Source organism: Ursus arctos, unplaced genomic scaffold (genome assembly GCF_023065955.2).
Source record: "Ursus arctos isolate Adak ecotype North America unplaced genomic scaffold, UrsArc2.0 scaffold_7, whole genome shotgun sequence".
Lineage (NCBI taxonomy): Eukaryota > Metazoa > Chordata > Mammalia > Carnivora > Ursidae > Ursus > Ursus arctos.
Genome location: NW_026623089.1, coordinates 12,622,488 through 12,641,429, shown reverse-complemented (window position 1 = coordinate 12,641,429; position 18,942 = coordinate 12,622,488). Strand labels below are relative to the sequence as shown.

The window sequence follows — 18,942 nt, the reverse complement described above, 5'->3', positions numbered from 1 at the left end:
CTCCCAGTTGAGCAGAAAGCCTGACATGGGGCTCAAACCCAGGTCTCTGAGATCAGGAGTTAAGTCAAAGTCAGAGGCCAAACCGACTGAGCCACCCAGTTTGCCCTATGATTTTTTGGGACACTAAGACTTTTAACACAATTTTTGTCAAAAGCAGGACCATCATAAATAAGATATTGAAAAATCATAATTATCACCAAAAGGGTATGTAAGAGATCCAAGCTAACATCCTAAAATGCTTTAAACGCGAGAGCAGTGGCTCTCCGACTAGAACTTGGATTTACCTGTACTGTTTTCCTTCTGAAAAGCAGCTGCACTCCAGGCTCGGGGACAGGCTAATCGGGGAAAATGTGTGTTCTTTATTGCAGTAAGAAAATGTAATGAGACCCACCATCTGAACTTTTTAAGTGTACAAAACAGTGTTGCCAGCGACAGACCCCAGTTTGCCCAGCAGAGCTCTAGAAGGCATTCACCTCGCTTAACTGAAACTTTAGAGCCATTGAATAGTGACTCCTTCCCAGCCCCTGCAAGAGTCTGGAGCTGGGATTCTTACACTCACACACCCCCCACACGCCCCTTGGCCAACCCAGTTTTTGATTAAACACAAAATCATCCATGGGGGAAGTAAAACATCCAGAGTCTGAATTGCTCTGATGACGACTAGATGGTACATTAGAAATAGTGACTCAGGATGTCACACACTGGGGGCCCTCAGCTTTGTTTAAAAAAAAAAAAAAATTAGTTGCTAACATTTGGAAATCGTATTTCATATAGAAATCTGTACGTTCACTTTCTCTAGGGAGATCAGGTTCGGCGACCCTGGCCTCCCCTTCATTTCCATGTGGCCACATAAGCCGGAGATGGAACAGCTGCTGTCCCCTTTTAGAGGAAGAATGGGGCTCTCCAGACCACCCCGGCCTCCCCGTAAGTCCTATTCTGCTGTACCTGGCCTGCCTGGTTCCCCAGCAAACTTAGCTGGCTCTGTGGACTCTGGAGTTTGCAATCCCTGCAGTAAGGCTCTTGCACTAATAAGGAAGTTGTTTGGGAACCGCAAATGACCTGCAGACTTGGTCTCCTCCACTCCCCTGTCCCTTGCCAGAGCCTAACAAGAGGCAAGTAATATTCTAATGGGGCAATCTTGACTCTGTTCTCATTCGTTAGAATAAAAAAACAAATCGTTTGCAAACTTTGGTAGTAATGTTAGTAACAAACTGGACCACAGCTTCCATTTGGCCACGACACTATCACTGAAAACCTCGGACAGAGAGATTTGATTCTGTGCTTCCCGGCGCCAATTCTGGCTTTGGGGTAGGCCTACCGAATGAGGAAACCGTTGAACACTGAACAAATTGTAGGGTTTGAGGAGTAAAATAACAGAATCAAGCATTTCTAGTTCATGTAATTTTAGGTTTCTAAAAATGTTGCTTCTAAGCAAAAATGTGGAAGCATGACATTTGTGTTATCATGTAAAATGATTTTGGGGAAAAAAATGTAGAATGAGAGGCATCCAGGTCACAAGGCCATTACCTCGAAAACGCAAACAGAAACATTTGAGACAGGCATTGCATTACAGCAAATCCTAGGGGGAAAATGGCCACTTTGATAATATGTCCCTATTTTCAAATTACCCCAAATATCTTTGTCTCGGTAGACTGAGGAAACATAAACCTGGGAGAGGCAGAAAGGGGAACAATCTAGAGATATACTGCGGGAGGTGCAGGGATGTGTTAAATGGGCCCTCCAAAATGGATAGCAGTTCCAAAACAGGAAGATGTTCTGGCCTGCAGAGAAATCCCTTGCTCCAAATGTGTATGATTTACGTCCAAAAAACGACCGCACGTGGGTCACATCTCCCAGTCTGGGTTACTACAGCTGCCTAGAACACTGCCCCCCATCTACACCGCCGCGCCCCTGGGCCCGTCCATGCCTGCCTCCCGCAGCCGGCAGCGCATGGACACATGCACCCTTGGACCGCGGGGCTGAGAGGGTGGAAGGGGTAATCGAGTCACTTCTGCAGGAACTGGGCAATAAGTGGTGAGAAATGCTATGGGTCCGCCAGCTCTGTTCTTGAGTTTCACAAATAGATTTTTCATTTGTCGTCTTACGTTTCCTCTGGACCCCTAAATGGTTCTTACCCTACAGGGTTGCTGTGAGGAATAAGTGAGATAATGCATAAATGGAAAGCATTTTGGGCTCAGCCTTAGCCTCCATCTAAATACTCAAATGTCATTTTCTACCCAAACCATAAGCTCCGGCCCTCTGAGGGAGGGCATTCACACCTCTGTCGAAGAATGTCCAGTTTCGGGCGCGTGGAAACTACTCTCTGAGTGACTTTTCAAACTACTTTCACAGTGAAGTGAGTTTGTAGGTCTTACAATACACTTGCTGTAATACATCAAATAAGAGGCATGTCAAGTATTTTTCGAAGCCAAGCAGGACTCACGTACAAATGCAGGCATCGTGCAGTCTTATCTGCAATAAGAAATTATGACAACTGAATGAAGATTATACACTTTAATCAACTATAATAAATCGATTATTATATATTATATAAAAATTCTGATCCATGCATCAGATTACATAAATTATACAACTGTCACATTATGCAATGCTTACAGACTTTTGGGTTTGTACCTGCAAAAATGTATACAAGTTACCAGAGCATTTTACTTAGTAGGATGTAATACTCTTCAGTTATAAATAATGCTTGTATCTTTCAAGTACCTGCTAAATATATACACTTCTAGGTCTGCAGCATTTTTTTTGTACCTCAAAATACAAACCACCTGGAAGCTTCAAAGATGAACAGGTCCAATGTATCATTTTTTACAGACCTCTATTCCATTGTAAGAGTGGAAATCTTCAACACAGAAAATAAATGAAATAAAACGTCAACTCTAGTTTAATGCTTGAAAGCTTCTACACTTCTTATTAAATACATCAGAAAACCCTTCATATGCAGATTAATTAGTTAAGGTGCTACCTATTGCATATTAAATACTTCCAATGATTGCATCTGGATTATTAAAGTTATAAATCTGTGAAAATGGGGGCTTTCGATGTGTGCTGACAGACCCTCACATCTCCATGAACCAGCGGCACCGTGGTCCTTTACCTCTTACTTCAAAGAGATCGAGTGAATGAGCATGCTTTATACTTCACTTACACAGACACACATACCCACACACACACACACCCCACACGACACCTACCATATCTATAAGACATATGAGTACATGGACATCAAGAAGTTTCAGCTTGAATTACAAACCCAAAGTAGGTCGCTTCTCCTAAAAAGCTACAGAGGAGGAAAATAAAAGCTCTCGTGTAACAATTACTAGATACATTAAAGACAGCAGTTTTTTGCTTTTGTTTTAAGATTCTCCTTGCTACAGAATAAGCACCCTTATGGGGGCGGGAGGCGGGGGGAGGGGGGTGCGAAGATGGAGAACTACGTGAAGGGAGGATGTGAGGAAAGCAAGTCTGTCACTAATGAGCTGAGTTTTACTTAGGTTTCCATTCATGAAATCCTTTTAAATACAAGGCAACATTTTCACAGCTGGAAAATTACAACAAAGTCTTCATTTACTGCCAAAAGCAATAGATGTAGTTATGCACAATCTATGGATAATACTACATTCATGGGAGGGAGGCAAAACTAGGTTCAATGCACAATATAGCAGCAAAAAGCAATACTTGAACGTTTTCCATGAATGGGTGACACGTCACTTTATATACAATTCTAAGCTATAACCCTGGGATTCAGTAAATGCGATTTGAAGCCTAAGCGGTGGGACAGTAGGTCCAATACTTTCAAAGCCGAATTTTAGAACTGGAAGGGGAACTGGCTGGAAAACAATACTGTTTTGAAAATAACAGCAGAAATACTTTAGTCATAACAGAAATATGTTAGCTTCAGACAGCTTTAGGATAAATATCGATTCTGTGATTCAAAAAAATTCTCTTAACAGTGGGAGTATTCTTCCGCACACACTGCTTAAGCGTAAAAGCAAAATCTGTCTGTAAGTCTACTGCGCAGGGCACTACTGAATGAGTGCGTGTCTTTTATTTCTATGGCTAAACTACTAACAAAATATACCATTAGAACACGTAAAGGTTACATTTTGGAGAGATTAACCGAAGGTGATCTTTTTGGCCTTTTTTTTTCCTACAATGCTAGAAACCAAAACTACTGTTTGCACTTCTGCCCAAACACAGCAAACACTGACATGTTTGCTTGGGAATTCATTTTTACTTTTTGATTTTAGTGTTTTATATGGACCAATTATGAAAACATGTAATAAGCTTGACTCTAGGTCCCCAGCGGAAGTTCATAAACATTGGGACAGAACATTTTCAGGCAGTGACAAGGGCAGATTCCGTTTTCAGTACAATTCTCATCTCAGACTGAAAGATAAAAATACTGATTCAGTTATAACCGAATCATTCATGTCTCGTAAGTTTAATCCTTAACAGTTTCATCCTGGCAGAGACCTCTCCTTAGAAATGAATTACCTCATAAAAAGAATAGTATTCGAACAATATTTTTTAACGAATTCTATTTACATAAAATATATCCCCAATACAAAACTGACACCTTGGTTCATTTTATAAAGAACATATTTGGCCAAAGCATATTAAAATATCTGCAGATAATCTGTCATAATACTGAAAACGCATGGATTTTAGTATTTTAAAAAGTGTAAGAAGAGCTTCAGTTATACTAACAGAAAAAAATGCTAAGAATTTTATAATATTTAATAAAATGCTAACTAAAAATGGCACCGTGTTAAAAAATAATAATTATGAAGACCTCAAATGAGAAAATAGAATTCTAAACCAGATTTTGAGGTTTAGTATAGAAATTTATATGTGGAAAAAAAAAGTTGGAAAAAGCTATTTTTCCTTCTCCATTTCTTCATTTAAAAAAATTATTTAATTTTTTGTATTTAGGAAAAGTTCCCAGAATTTCAAAATGTACATTCTCACAGGAAAACTAAGGAAACTCAGAAAATACAAATGAGCAATTTTAGCTCACGAATATACACTTGGCCAAGTATTATCTGATTCAGAATATTAAAATGAGCAAAACTCTTCTATCTGCTTTGTACTGAATTTTCAATAAAGTCTCTGAGAGAACTATTAGACAAAAATGTGCTCATTAAGAGCCTGGAGAATGAATACAGGTCTCCATATACAGGTGAATTTTTTCTTCTAAAACCAGAGACACGGATTCACTGTTTCATAGTAAGTATTTCAGATTTTTAAGGAAAAAATAAGATGACTAGTAATGTTTTCATACTATTGTTTTCTACTTTACATTTCAGGCTTATTTTGTACAAACCTGTAAAGATAATTCACGGAAGTAGTCACTACTTTGGGGGAGCAGCCTTGCAAGAGCTGACATGTAATTTTGCAATAAACCGATTCTTAAAGGGGGGTGCAGAACAGTGTGTACGGTGCCTCGCTGGGAAGGTCTGTTCCAACAACTCACTCCTTCAGCGACTCTTATTTTGGTTCAAGACCCAAATGCAACCATCTGTTCTATTCTTTACGTAACTTGAAACCAAGCTGAACTCTTCATTCCTAGAATTTGCCCACTGCTTTGGGTTATCAGGGATCAGACGGTCACCTACTTTTCCCCCCTCAGAATTATTTTCAGATCTAACTGCCTAATATTTTCTTTGCTAGTGATTTAAAGGCATTCAGAATCTCAACAGAACAGACTACATTAGCTTCAGAAAACGCAAATGTTAAGATAAAAAATTGATTCAAGAAATTTGTACTCTTGTGACCCTAGTCAATTTTCCTAAATTTGTCATGCTTAAAAAACAAAACAAAACAAAACAAACCCTTTGGAATCATTCCTTTCAGAAAGAGAGCAAACATCTGATGCTGGGATAATATATAGGAGCAGCTCGTTGGGAAACCAAGATTCGCAAAGTCAAGAGTGATCTGAAGCAGCTTACCTACAACGAACGGTACTAGCAGCAATGATGATTTGTTCTGTATCGCTAGAGCACACAGAGATGTTCAAATTAAGAAACTGGTGTCCTAATTTTAGAGGCAATCAGTTGTTTTTAAATGTTCTAAAAACACATGTATATATGAGGTATATGCATGTATTTTATATACAAAGATACATGAACATATATTCATGTACATATATATGCATATAAAATATGAATTTTGTAGTGTTTATAATGAACAGTATTCCTGCAGCTAAGTATGTCTACAAATTGACTTCTGAGAAACCAGCCACAGCATTGATTCTGCTTTATGAGATCTATTCCTGAGGAATAAGAAGTCACGTACTTCTGAAGCTGTCCCTAGGCCCGTGGCAGGTCAGTAGGCCGGCACCAGCACCTAAGTGAATCCTAAGGAACCGCTTATTCATTGAGAATCTGGCCCATTTTCACTTTAAATGTTTAAATTATTTAGCTCACTTCAAAGGTCACTCTTGATGGTCCCTGCTAATATTTACAGGTAAAATAATTTTTCACAAGACGTAGAGTATATAATGAAGCCTGATAATGTAGTTTCTTGCAGTACCAAGATTTTCTTCTTTTTCTCTTTCTTCTTTCCTTTTTGCCCCTAATCACAAATGCAGTACAACCGGCTTATTAACTGTTGGCGAATTTGCCAGCTTTCCTGGATGGTTCGTATGGCACTCTGAGGATACTGGGTGTCTCCTCCATGACCCTCACGAGGAGGTTGTCGATGTAGTCCTCGAGTTCCCGGATGTGGGTGTCTTTCCTCCTAAGGAGCTCTTTGTGCTTCACTAGCTCCTGCAGGACCTCCTCGTAGGTCAGACCACGATACCCTGCGGTGGCATCAAAAGGGTTGTTGTCCTGAAACAGGAGAAAGATGGGTCACTTTAGGAGACAGAACATGGGGGACAACTTCAGAATTATTCTGAACTTCAATTTTTGATTTTTCAAACCCTGATCAAGTTTTTTCTGTGTCCTTGGCTAGAACCAACGTGACCGTTCACACCGCAGCCAGCCAGTCCTGAGCCAAGAACTCGGGCAGATGCTCCGAAGCCTTGACTGTAATTCTAAATCCTTCTAGAACTGTTTTTTACATTGTGGACAATGTCCTAATATACGAAATTGACCATATTATTTAGGATTAAGAGACAACATGTTCTATAACAGATATAACTAAAATAGATAAAAATTAAAGATTTCTAAGAGTTTACTTGGAAAAACTCTTACGAAGCTACTGAGAACTATACATTTGGACAATGGCTTAGTCCTCATGGAACTGCTTCCAATGAACTGTGGTTTAATGTTATGACTTTGGCTTTTTATTGCAGATGGTTTCAAGAAGCAGCAGAATCAAATGTGCTTCTCCACTTCGCTATGAACTGTTCAAGGCCTCCAGAATTAAATCAATGAGCAGCCTTGGAAGAAGCCCCATGGGAGTAACTTCTGTTTTAATTTAGAGGCAAACACAGTTTTTTCTCCCCTGAGGAACCAGTCTCTTTCCTCCTGCTAGTGCTAATCCCTATATAACTTATTTCCCTTTTTGCCCTGGATATTAGGAAACTCAGAGTTCAACTACAATCATGTGAAGGAACACTCGGATTTGTAGATCTGCGTTTTCTCCTTTCACTTATTCGCCTATTTTGCTAACTTTATTCTATCGGTGTTCTTCTTTACACAAAAATAATATTTAAAAAAAAACAGAAAAAGATATTGATTTAATTCATTTTTTATTACAAAGCACTCTAATAGTAAAAGAAAAATGTTTGTCAGAAATTTCGTCAAAACAGCACGAGAACATCACCTACAGTGTATAGTATTTAGATTTTCATTAGATAAACACCCAAATATAAAGGAGCAACCTTTATGCCTTTTTAAACATAGCTCTATCCTTAAAACTCAACAGCTTAGAAATGGTTTTTATCACTTTTTTCAAAACATTTCCATTTGGCTTTAAGGAAAATAAACTAAAACAATGAGGAAACGGGTCTTGCTCTTAAGGACTAATTGTATCTTATCTATTCTGTGGAGGAAGAAGAACAGGGACTGGCAGGTGAATGCAAAAAGGCCTTTCTCTCTCTCTCTCTCCCTTTTTGATTGGATTAAATTTGTCTTTACTCGTTTTCGGGATCTACTTTAATTTGATATATGTCTAGTGCTCATCGGGAAAGCCAAAGTGTAACTTCTTATCCCCTCCTCCTGCAGGCACCTTGACTTCACCGATCAGAGGAACACCTGCAGTACAGGCATCAGTTCGATGCTTCGGTTACCAAAGTCACTCCCTTCTCAAGGATAAAGCGAAAAATTCAGGACTGGAAACTGCTCCAACCCCATGGAATCGCTCATGTTTTACAGAGAAGATATAGCTCATGCTAGGCCTTTCATAGACACTGCCGAACAGAAATGGGTAACAGGCACCCCAAGCAGTGGGCTCTGCCTGTTTAAAGGAGGAAACCAGGTTGAAGGCACAGTGGGCTCAACAGCAGGTGATCAGGGGAGAATGAGCAGAGCAGCAGAAACGAGATGCGGGGCAGGGCATGGAGAGACTGACATGGGAGGTTCCGAAAGACCCTTGAGGATGGTGGATTACTGCAATGGGAAATAGGAAGCCACTGAAGGTTTCTAAAGAGGGGCAGGATATGATCGAAGAGAAGTTCTAGGAAAATTAAAACGGCAGCAGTGGGTAGGACCATTTGGAGGGGCTGAGATTCGCTGCAAAGCTACTGAAATGTTAAAGACAAGTTACTAAGAGCCTCCATTAGATTAACAGAATGACTGCACGGGATGCCAATGGAAAGTGAGCTTAAATTCTCTAAGACTGTATTTAAAACAACTTATTTTACCATTAGAAACTGGGGACAGATACAACTTCAGCAGCTGTATTACCTCTGTCCCTAAAAAACATTTAAGAATATTGCTTTACCACAACTCTGGAGACAAGTGTTGGTTTACTTTTTCTCCTCTCTCGATCTTTTGTAATAATAACAGTATACACACACACACACACACACATTCATGTATTTACTAATTCATTTAATTGGTCATGAGCAGTTTAGAGGTACAAAACTTACAACTTCCTAACCACACTCTTATTAAACATTTATTATATTAAGCAGATTTCTATAGAAAAGATAGGACACAGTATTGAGGTAAGTATATTTGTTAAATTTATTAAAAATAAGCTAAACTTTCTTACTGTAACCCAAGTAATTCTGCATAGATTTGAGACAGATACTGGCCTAGGCCTCACTTCCCTTATCTGATAAATGAGATGTTCTCCACAGTTCCTTTCAACTTTAAAATTTCCTGGTCTACAAAGTAATTTTTTTTCTGAACTGCATTTTAGAAAAGTAATAACATCCAACCTACATGATTTCATTTACCTAATAAAACTTATACTGAAAAATAGGTGCTCTTGTGTGAATTGCATGGGTTAATGAAATTGAACTAAATGGGTTTCGTTACTGACTAGTTGACTGTTTTATGTGTTTTCTTGGTTTAATATAATAACAGCATCTGTCTGAATCTCTCTAATCTTAATCAAATTACACATATCTGAACTGATTTCTCCAAACTAATTAAGTGATGATATATGGTTAGAAAATCATTTATATTGTTATATTTAACAGCACACCAGTACTACCAGATAATGTGATTGAAACTTTTTTTTAAACATTTTGCTAAAGACAATGAGGATGAAAGACATGTCGAAAAATTCTTATTTTGATACATGTAGTTTACATTAATGCCATGATATGAATCAATCTAACAATTTAATCTCTCAAAATAATTAATCATCATCCCAGGATACTGCTCAACACTTTAAAACCATAATCTAGAGTAGAAAAGCCATTATTTGGCTTATTCTCCCCCTCACAACCATCTAGTACTTATGTACAGACAGATTTCCTGGAAATACATTTCTGACCTTTTCAATACCTTTTCCATTTGTCCTTTTATGTGAAAAATTTCCCCCAAATTTCTGCATCAAGTTTCTATACAGGAAAACATCTTAGAAACACATGTACTATAAACTATATTCTGGAAAAAAATATAAAATAATTAAAAACAGTTTTGTGCTTAGTTCCAGGTTTTATCCCATATTTGAAAAGCATTTAGCCCTTCTAATTTTAGGCATAAGATTCTCAAATTGACTGAGAATCATACTCAATACATATGTATAGATCTATGTCTCCTATTGTTGATATAGTTCCCAATAAAATAATAAAGATTAATATTGATCCATACAATAGGAAATCAAATAAATAATTTTCTGGTCACAAAAATTATTTTGCTTAAAGAGGAAAACTCCCAGGCAAATACAAAAGTCAATTATTTTTCCGAAAGATACTTCTAATACTGTTCTCGGAAAAACTTCTAAAATTGAGACCTCCAAACTGGTCGAGACTCACATGAGCTACAGTGGGACTCCGAAGTCCTTCATATTTACTCCCCTGGCTCCACACAGATAGCACATGTGTTTTTAAGATGTCTTCTTATATTGAAATTTAATGTAAATTTGTCTTCTCTCTTCCCCTTTCACAACCAATCCTTTGTCATTCCGACCCAACCTCTGTTAAAAATTTCCATATGCAGATATCAGAAAATAGGGAGTGGGTGAGAGATCAGCAGCATTATTACCGAAAGTTTTCCAATCGGAATTTTAAATAACGGAGTTGTACAAAAGACTTTGGAGAATTGCGAGTGATCTATTTTTTGCTTCACACATAGCCTAGCCTTTTAAACTAGGAAATGTATATTTTTTGCAATATTTAAATTTCAACAAAAGCAAATTATCAGGACTCAAAATAACTGGAGATTTAAAGAAAGGTTGTCCTGGTAACCAAATATTGGTGGGGCACTAACTGACATCCAAGGCAGCTAGAGGGGAGAGAGAGAGATAAGATGAAGGCTTGGCATTCTCTGATCATCTCATTATTGTTCTAATGAGGAACTTTGCTCTGGGAATATCATCTCAGCTACTTTCACATCTTTTGTCCTACTGCCTTCATCTCCCTTTCAGTTCTTAATTAGGCCTTAAAGAGCTCGCACTGCCCTTTCAACTGGCTACTGCTCCTGTTTAAACACTGCGGTTTCACAGACAGGTGTTGGCAATAGCATGTAAGACATACAAACTTAATTACAAAATACTATGTCCAGAAGGGGAAAAAAATAACTTGGTGGACGGCTATTATCGGAGAACTTAATGTAAATTACTTCAAACATCTTATAATCTTCAACATAAAAATTGTTCAAATACTTTTCCTCAGTAACGTTTGGTAGAAGGATGAGCTTTCTCCTCTTAATTGTATCCTGCAGTAAATTAACAACACCTAGTAATCCTTTCACTGTCATTTAGAATAGTTAGTATTCCCGAGAAAAATAATCACACATCAAGGATTCTTTTATCACCTTTAAATCCTTTAACTAAAACAATTTTCACATTTTATTTCTTTAAAGAATTCTGAGGATGCTGTTACAGCAATAAATTCAAGATTGGGCAAAGTACATTTACAAGCACAGAGAAATTGTAATAAGGTTACTTAATAAACAATAGCTGCACATTAGATCGATTTTTTGATGTTGCATTTTGTTTGAGATTAAGTAACCGCCTGATAGACTTCATTTTACTATCTGATCAAAGGCTGACTTCATATATTCTGACATTTCTCGCCAGACTGCCATATTCTAAAGACTTGAGTATTTATGAAACATCAAAACTTATAAATCATTTACATAAAACAGCAAAAACGCAGTACAAAGCCCTCTGCCTCTATAATGTTTTCTACAAATTCTAAGTACAAATAACTACATTTAGAATGGTTTACACACCACACTGTCTTCTAGGCATATCACATCATAGAAAATTGTGATATGTTATTGCTTTAAGAAATTCTTATTATACATCTGGATCACACACATTAAGGACAGATGGTTCAAACAGCAACCACCGGCCTCTTGGAATAAAGGCTCTATTTCTGTTATTCAGTGAGAATTCAGTTTTCTACCAAGAACATGTGCCGGTATTTTTGTAAAGTGACTTACTCTCTAGGTTTGATGCATTTAGAATTGACTGAACATGCAGTGGAACTCGGAACAGAGAGTCAAAGCTGGACTTCAAATAATAACAAAATGAAGTGAAGATATCTGAATAGTCCTTGCAAAATCTGTGAGTTAATTCAGCTGGTCGCTTCCCAGCCTGTTAGTATATTTGGTTTTGTTCTAAGAAGGTAAGTGTCCCAATGGTTCTTTCAAAGCCTCTCCCCGTTAACTAGCTCTCTTGCCAGGATGCTTTTCCTATTGTTCGATGTTAATAAGGCAGCTTTATTCTTTCTTCGATTTTTGCCACAACATCAAAAAATGTTCATTTTCTCCACGGGTTCCTATTTCCTAACTATAATGTTGACCTTGACATACAGCTTTCACATTCATTTTAACACAGTCTGTACACAAAATACGTGGATTCTAAACTGGCTTCACTTAGAACTGTAATATTTGCTTGAATTTCTACAGATCATAAAGTCACACCCTATTGTATCTTAAAGACAAAGTTGGAATTTTGCTTTTCTTCTCTCTCCCCAGATTACCACGTTAAACTATAATCCAAAGGTAAGTGAGGGATTCAGGATGAAGGGCTTTTTACAAAATGTATCCCAGACAGAAGGCTGGCTTGTGGCTTCTCTTCCCGTAATGCACTAACCCCTCTGCAACTTACCGGGATTTTCCTGAGGTCCTCATTGCTTGTCGGATTCATATGAAAACTAAGGAACAAAAGACAAACACAAATGTTAAAAGTAGATCACACAGTCGACGTGGTTGAGGAAACATAAAAACAGAACCTTCCTAACCGACACTGCAATAACAATTTCTCAAGTCCTAAATGACATGGATGAATGAAACTTAACCCAGGATGCAGGAGCAAAACGGTATTTACTCAACAATTTCCTAAAGCATCTACAATTTCAAACTTTAAAGGAAAACCCTTCGGTTATTATCAGAACTGAAGAACTGTATCTCTAAACATAGTTTCTAAAAATCTTTAAACATAAGCAATTTTACCCAGCAAGATGGTTATACAGCTGAATTTTATCACTCAGTATTCATTTTATGTACACGTACTCAGCTGAGGCCTTTCTGATGTACACTGTGGAGAATTCAATAAATTTTAGTTGGAAAGATTGTAGAATGCCAGAGTTAAAGTCATCTTTTAAAAAATCATATAAGTATTAGAAAAATTAACTTATAAACATTATCCTATCAATTAGAATGAGTTCAGAGTTGTATGGACTATTTCTGTCATTAACGTGATTTCTAAGTAAATAGTCTTCAAAATTTAAATACCCAAATGGACCAAAACAAAATGGACTGTTTCCATGTAGAGAGTAAGAGAACATCACAGCTGAATGCTATAATCATTTTCTTCTTTGAAACATGTCCATTAGGAAGGGACTGCAACCAAAAAGAGGCTAAACTTCAAAGCCATCTGATGAGTAAATATTTCATCACTGCTATTCGACTGTAACTTTTGCCCAGCACTTAAGAGTACTGGACATTGGAGCCTCTACAAAGCTTTACTGTCCTAGGAAATTTTTATCCCCCTCCCCACCAAAAAAATACTTAACTGTAAAATAGACATTTTTTCATTATCTGTGTTTTATCAGCCAAATAATTGGAATCCTTTGAAGAAATTCACTTTTACAACTTTCGATGGTGCACATGAAAAGTCCGAACACTGGCTATAACACCTGGACAATCTCTACTCCTACAGGCACATGTCCCAAGCTATAAACCCATGGTGACACTTGCGCGTACTTGCATGAGAGAAGGCCTCACACGTCCGGCGTTTCATTTGTTATGATTAAGATTCGTAGTACGAGCTTCCCTTAACTGATGACTGACCTTTTCTAGCTAGAGCTCCTGTGGATAAACTGAGTATTTCAGTAGAGCCGGGTGACATGGCAGAGATTAAAACACGTTTTAAATACCCACAAATGAACACCCAGCAACAGGCTGATGCAGCTGACCCACTTTCTCATTCACTGTCTTCACGGTGTTCTATACGGTTCTAGACTAGCATCAGTGTACTGGCAAAGCCTAAAGAGCCTGACCAAAGAGTGGCTTGAAAGAAATTAACAAAAATAAAATCCAAAAGCCACGATCATATGGCACATGTAGCCCGGAGTGCCGTGGGAGCGGCTGCTAACACATATGGTCCCCGTCCTCCGCGATTTCCAGTCCCAGGCAGTCAGCGCCAGGGCAGTCCCGGAGAACTAACCTCTCCTGGCCATCCCCTCGCGGCACACCGTTTTCTAATAGGTCAAGAAACATATCCTGTCGCATGTCTCTCCAACCAACGGAGATATTCTCACGCACAACATGACTTCCGTTCAGGTGTGCGGTACACCACCGTGGTTAGAGGAGAGAAGTAACTGACGGCCCTGGGGCCAAGGGGTATGAATTCAAATCCCGGCTCTGCCCCAATCTTGCTGTGTGACCCTAAGTAAGTCACTTAACTTCGTGTCATCTGTAAAACGGGGGTGGCCACAGTCCCCGCATAGGAGCCTACTGTTAAGATGAAATGAGTTAACAACATGTAAAACGCTTAGCACGGTGACTAACGGAACACGTTCAGTGAATTATTTAATAAACCTTTACATGGCCCTGAGACTGTGCCAGATATTCCTCTAAGCACTTTACCAAAATTGACCCATTTAATCTTTATAAGCCATAAGGGAGGTATGATTGTTCATTTTCAGAATAAGAGAACGAGTTACAGAGAGGTTCGGTAACTTGACTGTGGCCACACAGCTGGTAAGGTAGGGGGTGTCTCGCTCTAGGATCTGCCCTCCTAACTGGGACACACGGCCCTAGGTCTGCTGAGTGAGCACCGGCAGCTCTGCTGAAGCCCTGGACGGACAGGACACACAGATTCCTCAGAATACAAACACCCCCTCATTGTGAGCAGGCACACGGCAGAGCCGCACCTGGGGAGGGAAGGGGGTGCACTCGACAGTCTCATTTTTAGACCACATGGAAGAAAGAAATGTCCCATCATAGCAATTAGCTAAGGAAGGCCAGCGTCAAGGAAAAAGTAGGAGTTAAAATTACATGAAGGACAGGTCTGGCAGAGGGAGAGGGCTCTGAAGACAGACGTGTGGCCTGGGGCTGCAGGACAGCAGCTTGCCATTGCAGAACACCAAAGAGACTAGAACACAAGGCCGTGGGGAAGAAGCAGCCCTTGAAGGCTCTTGATGCAAAACATGGGGTGCCTGGACCTGATCCCTTGGAGCAGTGGCCAAGTTTTTGACAATTTTAATCTCTCATAAATGTACTTAGACATTTCATGTCCGGTAGCATAATCCATACCATTACGATGGACAATAATGACTGTGTGACTATCATGAACAATATTATGACTATACAAATACCATCCTATGTCTCAGGAAGAAAGTATTGAACTGAGAAACAAAAATGCTGGCATTACATTTATTGTAATAAAGATTTTTCGAAAACAGACATCGAGGACACAGATTTTACCAAAATCAAAAAACTACCAACATGTAATATCCAGTAACTTTTAGCCTATGGAACTAAAGTGAGACTCAGTGACAGCCTGAAAAACGTCTGGGAATTCTTACGAATGCTGAAATCACAAAGGTCGCGCCCGGGAAGGGGAAAGGGTGTCGTGCGCAGCCCGCCCCGCTACCCCCATGGTGACCGCCAGCAGGTCGAGCGCAGAGCCCAGGGAGAGGGCTCTCGCTCGGGGCATTGTCTGCAATCTAAAGGCACAGCCCCTCCCTTGTGGTCGGCTTTATTTTCACACACTGACGTGTCAAACACATGACACACTCAGTCATTCATGGCTGTCTTTTTTGATCTGTCCTTAAGGGGGGAGAAAGAGTTAACTGAACTGGACTGAATTAGCTTGGTGAAAAATAAAATGTCGCTATTTATCCAAGTGTGGCACCAATTTGTGTTACCTTTCTCTTTGGACTGCTGTCCTCCTGTCAGACAAGATACCGAATAATGCGGTCTGACTGCTCAACTGAGTTGTTGACAGGTTACGGGAAATGGTGTTTTTAATCAGGTGTAAGATAAACTTAGACATGCTCCTACTGAAAACGTCTATACAAATTTCAACTTCATGATGAAAAAAAAATTAATTTTAGAAATCGAAACTGAAGGACTTTGGGGGTGACAAAGAACTTTAAAGCAAATTGTAAACACTTGGAAATACTTTCAATTCGTATTTTCAAAAATATTTTAAGCTAAGAAGGGGTTTTACCTGAACATTCTAAAGTTTCTGTCAAAGCTTATTTTTTCCCTCATGATATTTCCCAAATTTTAAAGAATTTTTTCCCAGTAAGCTCTAATTTATAAGTTTAAATGGACACTACTCAAGTATATTTCGAGGAATCATTAGTATCTCTTCTATAACATCACTTATTAATTTATTTTGAAGTTAAAATAAATACTGAATAAGGAAATAATTGGTGAGAACTTGAAACTGTCCTAAAATAGCTGCTACGGACCAGCCTTCCACAGATAGGCCAGAAAGGCCAACCAACCTTTATAAAGTGATAAAACTGACCACGCATGAATCACTAAGGCACTTGGCCGTGATCCTTTTCTTCTTTGTCCTTCCTTTTCTCTAAGAAATACATTCTTTTGGAGCAAGAATATCTAAGAAAGAGTAGAGACTATTGAGAGGAAATATGTATTAAGTCCTTGTCAAGAAAAAAACAAAACAAAAACAAAAGCCCCACAGAAGAACAAAGATCTATTAAAACTGATGAACTGTCTTGTCAGCAAAAGACAATGCAAACTGTGTAAATTCCCGGCTCTAGGACTTTAAATCTTTCAGTGAGCAATCACGTAACAACACTTGAAGCTCTTCTGAAGGCATTTAAAAACAAGTATTATTACATCTTCATAATCTCTCTTTCCAAGCCTCATTATTGCTGAAATTATAAAGCTAAATGCATTTTTGGCCTATACCTTGACCCATTTTGGATTTAATAAGGGAATTGAAGTTATTTGCAAAATCCAGGAGGTGACCCACCTGGCTGGAAGGGGGCAAAGAAGGAAGGGGGGGCGTGTAGTAGAGGAGTAACTTTCTCAAACACCATTCAATTCCCTATTGTGTCTGGGAAATAAGTATAACTTTAAACTATCAGAGAAGAACTTCTAAGGTCATTTGCAAAGGACACTATGCTATTGATTTTCTTGTTTAACTGGGAAAGTAGGCACTAGAGACCCAGGACTTCACTCTGGAGACAAATGTAGTTGGGAGAGGAGTATAAACTATAGAGAACTATAACATAACAGAAAACTTTTAATGAATCTGAAAAGAGGAAAAGAAAAAATACCCCCATCGATGGTGAAGCAAGGGCAAAGAATGACAGTAAGCCTTCCCACAACTGATATTTTATTGAATTGACTTGTGCTGCCAGGCACCCTTCAGAGCACTTCACGTGTTAACTCCCTTAATCCTTGTAATGTGCTGTTTTTATTTCCATTTACAGCAGCAGACAGAGGCGCAGAGAAGTTAAGAAGCTCGCTCAAGGTAACACAGTTATGAAGCGGCAGAGCCAGGCCGCAAAGGCAGAGAGCCGAACTCCACAGTGTGAGCTCCTTAGCCCGGGAACGCGCTTCTTCCCGCACGCGTTCTAAACCCTTCAGTCCTGCTGTGAGCTCAGAGAGGGTTCCCTTCAGGGAGTCCAGGATAATTTCCTGAGGTTTCTCTCAATCAGAAATGACTACGAAAAGTCCCAGACTATCTTAAAAGAGGTCGAACATGGGGTGCAAAGCAATGGGTTTTAGAAACAACTGTGCCCGCTGTTTTCTGTTTGCCCCTCCTGCTCCGTATCCTGCCCTTCCCTGCACCCCAGGAGGGTGATGGCTGCAGAGTGCATCGTCTGGGCCACCTTGCTCAGTGGCTGCCAGTGACTCTCTGGCCCTGGGAGGCACCTGCAAGAGAGTGGGGACAGAAAGGGGAGGCAGGGGCAGGGTATGTACTCCCCGTCTCCGGCCCCGTCTCACTGCTGCCTCAGGCCCTCCCTGCTGTGCTACAGTTTTAAGCAGTAGCTTCTCTATAAACGGCCACAGATGAGCTACCGCGGTCCCTTCACACCTAACACAGCAGTCCCTTCTAGACACTGCCGGCTCCTGGGGCTAGACCTTCCCTCCTCGGTGTCTTTAACCCCAGGCACCCCTCTGTAAATGGTCTCTCACTAAACGTTCTTCAATTATCCGTTCTGAGTATGTCATTTGTTTCCTGCTGGGACTCTATAACTGATACAAGAATATACAATAAATGCCATAAACTATTAACTTCATAATATAAAGCGGTTAAGGACAGAGGTTTGTCCTATTTATCTATTAAAAAGAAAGAAGAAAGAGAGAACTAAAGAAAAACAATATGCCACAACTATCTACACTTCTCTCTTCCTTTCAATTTCTGGCTTTTTCTCTATAACTACTTACTTCAACACTCTTTTCTTTCTTCCCAGAATATACACCATCTTCAACTTTGTAAATGATCATTCACATTTACATGCTGGCCGCAAGAAAGTTCCTGGCCTTCATTTAACAACACTTTTCACATTCATAGGGCTAGAGTACTTCATGTTCAAAATTATTTTCAATTTAGAATTACATTATTAAAGACTGATTGCTCTTGCAGTTTTGAAATGGCGCAATTGCTTAAAGTGACTTGAATTTGAATAATACCACCTCATGTTTATATACTACCTTACAATTTATAACACATTTTCCCAAACAGAATTTCTCCAGACACATTTCCAAAGGAAGAGTAATCAAGGTGGGAACACAGCTACTCACGGTCAGATCCATCCAATCGAAATCCCATTTGATCAATTTCATCCTCTGATTCCCCCATGCGCTCCCTCTGATGGACCTGCTTTGTGGACGCACTACCATCCCAATTGTTCCC

At 39.3% G+C, this 18,942-nt stretch overlaps 1 protein-coding gene across 1 annotated transcript in view; it reads right to left on the bottom strand.

The window, feature by feature from the left end:
- Positions 1–2,499: 2,499 nt before the first annotated feature.
- RAB11FIP2 (RAB11 family interacting protein 2) overlaps positions 2,500–18,942 on the bottom strand; it is a 41,958-nt gene continuing 25,515 nt past the window's right edge. Inside the window, exons 4-5 of the mRNA XM_026494231.4 lie at positions 12,703–12,748; positions 2,500–6,851 (exon numbers count right to left, since the gene is read on the bottom strand). Of these exons, the coding sequence (XP_026350016.1) occupies positions 6,624–6,851; positions 12,703–12,748 (274 nt within the window). The 3' untranslated portion in view covers positions 2,500–6,623. The remainder of the gene's footprint in view (positions 6,852–12,702; positions 12,749–18,942) is intronic.